This window comes from Seriola dumerili, unplaced genomic scaffold, assembly GCF_002260705.1.
Source record: "Seriola dumerili isolate Sdu_G_001 unplaced genomic scaffold, Sdu_1.0 BDQW01000081.1, whole genome shotgun sequence".
In the NCBI taxonomy this organism is placed as follows: domain Eukaryota; kingdom Metazoa; phylum Chordata; class Actinopteri; order Carangiformes; family Carangidae; genus Seriola; species Seriola dumerili.
This window is the reverse complement of record NW_019174336.1, coordinates 1,163,039-1,173,166: the sequence shown is the minus strand read 5'-3', so window position 1 is coordinate 1,173,166 and position 10,128 is coordinate 1,163,039. Positions and strand designations below refer to the sequence as shown.

Here is a 10,128-nt window from a genome sequence, read left to right as displayed (position 1 = left end):
ACTGTTGCCTTTCATTTCTGAACTTGTGACATGAGGACACATCATGCTGGGCTGTCTCCATGTCCACATTGACATAGACCATCTCGATGATTGCACATGTTCAAATAGCTGGATAGACCACAGTGTCCAGTCATTTTACTATTTTAGCCTGACAAGACTGTTAGCAGTGTTTGCACTGACTGCACGTGAAGTCAGGACTTTGTCTCTGAAGAGTGAACCGAACTCTCAAATCTTTCAGCTTGGTTCATGTTTATTAAACTCACGTCCTACATTAAACCATTATTTAAATGTGCATTACCCAAAACTAAACTCAAACTATGAAGGTCACTTATTATGCAGCCTGGACCTTGTCACTGTTATATATTTTTATCATTACTGATCCATTGCATGAGCAGCGTTTTAATGTTGTAGCTGGTTGAGTGACTGTTTGGTAGCTTAATCCATAATAATGATAATGTTGTTACTACATACAAATGTTATGAAACTGAATTTAACATATTGTGTATTGGTCTGACATTCTACCACAATCTGAGAAGTTATAACATGACATTTGCCGCCACTGTGATTAGGACATAATTACATATTATTATGAGGTATCTTGCCATTTCAGGTGGAGCTGAAACGAAACCTGATCCTTCAACCTATTAACAATAATAACACATTTAAAAGTTGTGTATATGGTGTCACTGTAGATATAAATGTAAATGTAAATATATGGTTATTTCTAGCTTTGACATTCATCTGTAAAGTATCTCCAAATACTTGTTCATCCCCGGTGTCATTTCGCTCAAAGAAGAAGAAATGGAAAAACAAACCTTCACCAAAAACAACATTTGGCAGCTGGAAAATAAAATCATTTTTAAACATAAAGTCCAACCCAGCAAACTATTTGTCCAAAAAGTGTGGCTGACACCTTTTATTCAAACATTTGAATGTGGTAATAACATTAAATATTTACACTGTAATGACCTGTTCAAGTCAACATGTACACTCTATAAGCACAGAAGACCATTTGATGTAGTTTACCAGAAGGTCCAACAGATAAGCTCTATCAGCTCCACCTGTTGCATGTCCTATTGACTGATCAGTCAAATGATCACATCAATAAAAAATAAAAAGCAGTGCTGATCAGACAATCACAACACTGCAGCATCTGAGAGGCAGGGTTTAAAACGTGACACCCCGACTGTAAACTCCTCCAACCACTAAAACACTCGATCAAATTCAGTCTGACTGGTGGTGGCTGGGTTTCTGTTCTGATTGGGCTGCTGCTGCGGCATGTGGCCTCTCCGTCTGGGCGGTGCCAGATATTCAAACATGGAGGTGTTGTGGGTGGAGAGCATGTTCTTCAGGTCTGACGGCATGGGGTCGGACCAGAAGAAGTCGTGGTTGAGCGCGTCGTCGCTGTCTATGCGCTGTGCTGGGTCGAGGACCAGGAGCTTGTCGATCAGGTCCAGAGCGTACGGGTCTTTGACGTAGGCTTTGAGACGATCCTTCACTTTCCTCTTCTGGCCTTTAGGAAGCTCCATCTTCTGGTAAAGCTCGTATTTCTTGTCCACACCAGGCCACACCTGATAGACAGAGAGAACAGTTTAATATCCAGTTGACAAATAAGAGAAGTAGATGTCATGTGATGCAGCATCAGCCGTCTTACCTCTGCAGTGATGGAGCCACAGAGCTGGCTGATCAGAGTGAGCTGGTGCTGCTCTGTGTTGCCTTGCATAATAGGACTTCTGGTCCACATCTCTGCCATGATGCAGCCAGCTCCCCACAGGTCAATGGGAGGGCCGTAGTCTCGCTCACCTACCAAAAACAAACAAATTCACAGATAATAAATAGACAGATAACATATGCTTTCTTCCAGACAAGTGGTTCCAAACCTTTTCCAACTCATGGCCCACTTGAAAATCTCAAAAATGTTGGCAATCCACATCTGACCCCATAACGCCAGGAGCACACTGGATGCGTGATGTGTGTGTGTGTGTGTGTGTGCACGCTGTGGCTGCTGGACATCTTGGTTTTCATTTCGGTGCACATGTTAACAGGTGAGAGCGAACACACTGCCTGTGTGACGTGTACGTGAGCCTGTTGTTGACCTGTTGATGTCATATTGAGATCACAACAGCAACATTACACAAAACTTACACCACTAAAGTCTTTCTATGTCTAGTCTGAATATGAATATAACAGACATGAAAAAATAGAAATATATTTTTTAAATTTTGTAGCAGCTGCATGTGGAGACAGGGACATTTTTGTGACGTTTTCTGTCAAAAATAAATCAGAAATTAATTAATAATAAGCAGCAGCAGCAGCAACGCAACAGAGACGCAGTTGGTGTGCACACACACGTGTTTCTCAGCAGCAGCTCAGCAACGGCAGCCACCACGCTCACACAACACAGGCAAATTAAATGTTCTCAAAGCACCTTTTATTTTAATGATAACCATCGAACATTCAGGACTGATCTGAGAAACATGCAGGAAGCTCAGGAAGATCTTTCTGTTTTGTTTGACACAGCAGTCATCACTTCTTAACTCATCATCCGTCTCTTGATTCTTCCCTTTGAATTCTTCTTGTTGCTAACCAGCTATCCATGTTGATACTCTAGTTTCTGCCATGTGATCTTTTAGCGCGATCAGACTGAGACAGCAAGCAACTGTATGATGTGGTCAGGCAGCGACAACATAAAAATTGTTATCATTGGCTTATCACAGTGATAGACCTTAATATAAGAAAACAAAACAATGAGATCTGTTGGCCCACTTCAAATACCTTCATGGCCCACAGGTTGGGAACCAGTGTTCTAGACTACATTAAAATTATAGGTACCCTGATGCACAATGGAGCAATGTTCTGCTTCTTATACACATCTGCAGTATGATACACATCCCTGTCAGTGGTTTCACACAGTGCACTACTCTACAGGAGACTGTACTGTGCCACCACAGTCAGTGAAGGAGAAGGCATGGACGTAAACAATGCAAGTTTCAAACATGTAGAAAAATCAGGTTTGCAAATACTTTGAGGTTTTGAATTTATTTAATTCCTCTTTGTTTTAGAAGAGTTTATTGATTGTGCTTTTGGATATTGTCTTTTGAGAAAACTCAGTAAACTTAGCATCAGTAGATGCTGTTAATCCTTACTGTATGCTTTTCCGACAGTGACTGACAGTAACACTACCACATGTACATGTGTGATTACCTGCTGTACACAAGGTTGTTTGCAAGACCCAGCCCATACAAATCGGTGTGTTGTATTAAATGCACTACATCCATTTACAGCTAACAACAACACAAATCCGTGCACATCATACTTCTTACTTTGTGCTCACACAGAGTTTGGTGTTCATCTCTTACCTAGCAGCAGCTCTGGAGGTCGGTACCACAGTGTGACCACGCGGTTAGTGTAGCGGTTCCCCTGGCTGTTTTTAGCCAGGCTGAAGGCTCGAGCCAAACCGAAGTCAGCCAGCTTCAGAACACCGTCTCTGGTGATGAGCACGTTGGCAGCCTTCATGTCTCTGTGGAGGATCTGATCCAACAGAAGGCCACAGACCATGAGACATTGTAGCAGTGAGATTAATTAATGCCTAATTTATTTCTTTGGTTTAAAGTGTAACAAGATCAATATTCTTCGTTTTTTCAGATTAGTGTCAGTTCAGTGTGACCTCTGCTCACCTGCTGCTTTTATACCTCTCTAAATACAGACATGCCTCACCTTATTTCGGTGGATGTAGTACAGTCCATTCAGCAGCATCTGCATGACCTTCTTGATCTCGGCCAGGGTGAACTTTACATTGGCGTTACTCAGCAGCCCGGCCAGGTCGTGCTCACAGAAGTCAAACACCAGGTAGATGCTGCCTTTGTATCTGTTGAACTGAGTAGCTTCGAAAACAATGAGAGGAAAACAAAGAATGAAAAACATCCATCCACCAACAAACTAAGTTTACACAACATATGCTTCCTGTTTATATTCTATTCGCCCTTCTAATTGGAGCAAGACATATTCTGCTGTTTATACACAGCAGGGAAAACAAGTGACCTAAAAATACAACGGCACAAATCTAGAAGACGACAGAAACTGATTGACTGTCACACCAACCTTTGGTTCTGCAGATCTCAATCAGATTGACCACATTCTCGTGTTTGAGCAGCTGCAGGATCTTGATTTCTCTCAGTGCTGTGATTGGAAACTGAAACAAAGATAAAGATGAGCTGCTCTGTGAGTACAGATTCAAGATGTTTTAAATTTTCAAGTAAGAAATGTTTTAAGGGGCAGCAGCTACACTGGGTTAGAGGGGGCTCAAAGCTAAGACTCCAAACACATCATTAAGGTAAGCAACACCTTTTATTTCTGTCTTTATTTAAGTTCTGACCATCATTATGTCAGGGCAGGAAAAAATGAATCAGACAAAGTGAGCGTACCCAAAAGGATAATACAATATAATATAAGTTTAAGCAGACAGTTGGTCTGTAAACTGTAATGGATGTGGACAACAAACAGTTTTGGGTTACACACTTGTATTCTCTTCCAAATTAGTTTCATCAACCTAGGGCAGCGATCTGCAACTGGCGGGCCACTGGCCAAAACTGGCCTGCCAGCAATAATATCTGGCCCACCAGATTATTTTGATAATGTGATTCTTTTGTATCAGAAAAAACAAAACAAAACAAAAAACAAACAAACAAAAAAACAAACAAACAAAAAAAAAATGCAGATGATGAGCATGATGATGGATTGCTATTCTAACCAAAAAGATGATCATATGATCTTTTTTACCAACCCTATCTGTGACTGTGGGCCAGTGCCACATATGTGAACAGAAACAAAGTAAATTCCAGTTGCATTTTATATCTTAAATATCTTAAATTAGACATTGATTATGTTCTGGCCTGCCATGTAATACATTAAAGAAAAGTTGGCCCGAGGCCAGGCTTACCGAACCCTGACCGAGGGGTTTGCTTACAACCTTCTTTTTTTTTTTTTACCAACGCTTCCCTGTTCCCTGATCACTGTAGTTAACTTGGTGTCCACAATATTATTATAACTATTAGAAATGAAGAAGGCCAAAATAAAAAAAATAAGACCCAACTTGTCATAAACCGCAATTGTCCATTAATGTGCCTTTTCTGTTGTACTGAAAAACCCATGCTGAACCCGTGCTGAACAAGTTTGGCATATCAGGCTGTAAATTGACTAGTAGACTCTAAATGGTCACTTACTCCTTCTTTCTCATTTTCCATCAAGACTTTCTTCAGCGCAACCTTCTTCCCCGTCTGTCTGTGTTTTGCTTTGAACACCTCCCTGTGAAACACAGAATAGAGAATCACATTACAAGAGACAGCTTCAAATGAAACACTTTGATTTTGGTCACAATTTCATTTTAAACAGTTACACATGAAAGCAAGTATAAATTATATTGGTAAATCATTTCTAGCTAAGACATTTATGTCACTTCCACTTTTGATCTGTATTATAGAGCTTTGTAAATACTGTTGGATTTATATTTAAAAGTGTGAGCAAGTGACTCTTCAATGGTGATTTGTAAGTCATACCAGTGTCTTTCGTATTGAATTACTAGTTAACAAAATCATCATCATAACAAAATACTATATAACTAAATGCTGTTTTGATTGAATTATTATTTTAATGGCTCAGCTTTCTCTACTTTTATTTATTTATTTCATGTTATCTTATTTCAAGATTTCAATCCTGTTTGTTTTGTTTTGACATACATGTGATAAATAAAGTTGTTTAAAAAAAATTGAAACCCTGTGTTTCAATTATCCACTTGTCCTCTCACTCACTCATCTTCTAAACAGTGTTTGCTACATAGAAGACTCACTAGTGCAGACAGCAGTTAAACTCTACTTGAATGTTAAATTGCTACAGAATGCGCTGGATATTTGTTATTATTTCTGTCACATAAACAAACATCAGAGCAGCTGCATCACATGTGAGGCAAAATACATGACAATACATGCGATTTTACAAGACTGCAATTTTTACGCATCTTTCATATATTGTATATATTGTAAAGTATGTTTAACTTTGTGTCTACAGAGCAGCCTGTACTCTATTTGTGTCAGTTCTTACTATTTAGTCAGTTTATGATGTTTTACAAATATCAAATCGCATTAGCTAGCAGCTAACCCTAGCAGCCTGCCTGTTAAGGAGAGGATTTCTTCTGTAGCACTTTCACGACACGGGCCGCAATGCATGATGGTTTAGCTTGATCAATGTAGTGTTCATCTTCCAATATATTTTGGTGTGCCTCGTGACAATTTTGTACTGCACTACATAGTTAATACATTTCACAGTTAAAAATTCAAACAGCAGTACACAACGGCTGATTAACTATATAGTGAGTAGGTGGATGTTCCAAACAGGCATCCTAGATGTGATGAACACTGATTGGAAGAGAAAGACTCCCCCCAACAAGCAGCCAACCTGGTAGACACATTACATACAGTGTTTATTAACTCATATACGATCCTCTAGAGATCACCTATTTCTAACAGTTAAAACCAGGTTGTACGTGAATAGAGGAAAACAAAACATCCAGTGTTTACCTGTTGTCTCCTTATGACTACGTTCCCTATTAGCACAGCTAGCATTCTCATTAGCATTCACAGATGTAAACACACAGTAAAATGTTTGTGTAACACTCACCCAAAGGTCCCCTGTCCTATCTTGGCCATTTTTTCGTATTTGGAAAACTCGTCACAGAAAGGAAATTCAACCCCATCGTAGTATTTCGACATTATGGCGGCCTCCCGGTCGGGCCTGAAGAAGAGACATTTCACTCAATATTGGGATACTTAAGTCAACCCACGAGCTATATTTAGGTAAATAAACTGATGTAAACACACATATTTTACAGGGAAAGCTGTAAGTGGCTTTATTCTTACTTTTCAGCCCCGCCGGCGTTGCTCGTTCGGTCCCGCTGCATCCCTCTATCTTTTCTGCTACACGATGACGTATTGCTACGTTTAAGTGCAACTCGGACTCCTACAATTCAGCAGTGTAAGGACTAGTTTCAATAAATCATCAATAAAAACAATGATAGTAATAACGACAGGTGAAAATACAGATACCCGATTCACATAGTTTACGCAGACAGCAATGCAATAACCCTAAATAGAAATCAAATTATTATTTAATGTTATTATTAATTATTTGAAGTCTTATCATCCGTCGGGTGACAAGAGAATTACATCGTTTCCATATTAATATCCCGTGATTGTAATTTTTCTCGGTATTTACCACTGTGCTGGGTCGCATAGAGTAACACATGTACATGATTACATGCAAACGTTACCCATAACAACCAGTAATATTTTCAAATCCAAAAAGTAGGACACCACCCGAAGGCAGCAATATGGCTGAAATTATTTGATAGCGACGCCTGGCGAGTCGGAGTAGTATCGCCTGTAAAAGTGTGCTTGTTAAAAATAGTGACATTACTTATTAAAAAAGGGTTCTAACCCCGTAGATACAAGATTCTCTTGCAAATGAGCTATAAAAAGGTCGGCTATAAAACATGGCCGCCATCAATCAAAATATAAATAATATAAAAGGCGGGGCTTAGCTCTTAAAACTGTTTAGATAATTTCAGGCTGTGTGCCTGCCAAAGCAATTGAGCCAGACCCAAAGGGGGCGCCACAAATACCAAAAATGTACCTGGTGGACAGACTTTCAACAAATTTGGTAGACATGTTCTGTGGGTGAATATTAAGCAAAATCTGAAGTGCCATATTGATTGATGGAAATGGGCGTGGCCTATTCATCATTTTCTGCTATCTCAAGTCTTTGATCAATTTGCAGTGAGCTGGAACGAGCCAGAGACACAAAAATTGGCACCATAACTAGAAGTGATGTGCAAATGCCTCACAAAAAAATGGATCCTTCTGGACTACAGGGTGGTGCTATAATTAACAGTAAACAGAGTGAAAACTTTGAAAGGCAGCTGCCGCCAAGTTACGAGTCCAACTGACTTCAAATTTACCTCACACCTACACGTCAATATTCTCTATCAAAACCCTCTGTGATAATAGTGGCCACCATTATTGTTTTTTAGCTAATTTGCATAAAATGAATGAAATTAATAAAACTTTATGAATTTCCACTCTAGCAACACCAAATTTGGTATACAGCCTTGAAGGACCGAGATATGTGTCTATGTGTGTATAAGTGTCTCTTATAAATGAGTAAGATCAGTTTCAAAACATGGCCGCCATGACCTGATGGCGGCGCTATAATTAAGGGTCAAAAAGTTTGAAAGGCTGCCCCCATCTCACCTTGAGTCCTATTGACTTTGCATTTAAGGCAATATACTCTACAACAAGCCTCTGTGATGACAGAGGTCTCTGTGATGGATTTTTAGCTGTTTTGTGTAATTAGCTGAAATTTGGCTGTTTCTCTCTATTGAGCACAAAGGGGTTAGAGCCCACGAACTGCAGCTTGAATTTCTGATTGTATTCAGCCATGTTAACATTATGTTGAGGACAAACTAGTTGGCCAGTCCTATTATTAATAGCTATTAATGACTGAAGTTACACTGCAGTGTACACGTACACATTTCTGAAATTTAACCTATCATTTTTCAGAGAAACTCATTATTACCTCTATATACCTCGGTGAGGTGTTCAGAAGGAGGCAGTTCTTGTTGCTCCATTCAATCATATATCTTCAAGTGATCAACAGTGTTGTTTCAGTGAATATAAAATTGTGTAAAGTGCAAATTACTGGCTAAATCTCCTGGTCACAAAACTGTCAACCGAGGAGCAAAGATTAAAACATGACACTTCTATATATTTTTTTAGACTTACATGTGCAAAACCATTAAGCAAGAATAATAAACGAACAGCACCACTTCAGCACCACCATCATAATGCGTACTTTAAAAAATAACAGCAGAAACAGTCTGCTCACTAATTCATCTGCACTGTTTGTGTTGAGGAGAAATCACCCTGATATCTGGAGATGGATATAGCTAGTGTTAGCTCCCTGGCAGAGACAAACAAGAATAAGGGTAGTAAGATAGATCCGTAGTTCCCAACCTTTTCCAACTCATGGCCCACTTGAAAATCTCTAAAATGTTGGTGGACCACATGTGACCTCGTAACAATAAGGAGGGCAGATAATACAATCTCAGAGCACATTTATATTAATAGTATTAATTTAACTCTTCCTGTTAACTCTTCCTGTTGCTCCATTTTCATTCTCCAGTTTTTGCAATGGATGTGATATTTTAGCACGTAATCAGACTGTGATAGCAAACAAATATACGATGTGGTCCAAAAGTTCCTATCATTGGCTCATCACACGGATAAGCCCTAAAACCAGACAAATGAAAATGGCTGTGTGGAAATGGATGGAGTTTTTCAACATTTTTAATGTTTTTAAAGATCGTTTTGTTTTAAAACATTCAAGAACATTCTTTTACTTTTATGTTTACATCTTTCACCAAAATTTTACCTTCACAGTGGGCCCAGCCCACAGGTTGAGAACCACTGAGATACAGTAGGTGAAAGGTTCTGCCACTGTGCTATGCTGCCAATTTGTCCCAGTGACCACAAGTACTATGGACAACTTTCCCAGTCTATATGGTCATAACTTGAATTGAATATAATTGTTATTTGATGACTTTTATCATATTGTATTTGATGGTTGATATTTGTGTATTTATTGCTAATCATCTGTGGACACTGTACCGTAAAACTGAATCATTGAAAAATAAAGATACAAGCATGAATGAAATTCAAAAATGAGAAAAATATTAATAGGTAAACATGATGTCTGTCTGTCATGATGTCACGCGCACGCGCGCGACACTACAAGAAACGTATGACGACCTAACCCAGGGTGTATAAGGGCCGCGCGTCATTTACATCTCTCCCTTTGCACCTGGACTCGGAGACGAATTGACTGTTGTAAACCAAAGCTGTGGAAAGCGAACTGTTGGAGAAGAAAGCACTGCATCCTGTTGGAGAACAAAACTACAAAACTGCATCTCTGAACCTCTGTGGAAACATGGCCTTCAATAGACCTGAGGACATGGAGGAACACCTGCAGAGGGCAGCCGTCCATGTGTGGCTCGACAACCATGCAGGTAAGACCACTTTT

General features: G+C 39.4%; 1 protein-coding gene across 1 annotated transcript; it reads right to left on the bottom strand.

Moving 5' to 3' along the window:
• Positions 1 to 878: 878 nt before the first annotated feature.
• On the bottom strand, positions 879 to 6,979 carry cdk9 (cyclin dependent kinase 9). The gene is made up of 8 exons (XM_022744556.1): positions 6,912 to 6,979; positions 6,673 to 6,786; positions 5,223 to 5,304; positions 4,102 to 4,192; positions 3,718 to 3,884; positions 3,360 to 3,531; positions 1,655 to 1,803; positions 879 to 1,571 (listed from the first exon to the last, which is right to left on the bottom strand). The coding sequence occupies exons 1-8, from the start codon at positions 6,950 to 6,952 to the stop codon at positions 1,206 to 1,208; spliced, it is 1,182 nt and encodes a 393-aa protein (XP_022600277.1). The 5' UTR covers positions 6,953 to 6,979; the 3' UTR covers positions 879 to 1,205.
• Between the last annotated feature and the right edge of the window lie 3,149 nt (positions 6,980 to 10,128).

Coding starts and splice junctions, on each gene's coding strand:
- cdk9 (XM_022744556.1), bottom strand. CDS start 6,952: ATGCAGCGGGACCGAACGAGCAACGCCGGCGGGGCTGAAAA. Junction 4,193..5,222: donor TGGAAAATGAGAAAGAAGGA/GTAAGTGACCAT, acceptor TCTTTGTTTCAG/TTTCCAATCACAGCACTGAG. Junction 3,885..4,101: donor TGAGATCTGCAGAACCAAAG/GTTGGTGTGACA, acceptor TTGTTTTCGAAG/CTACTCAGTTCAACAGATAC.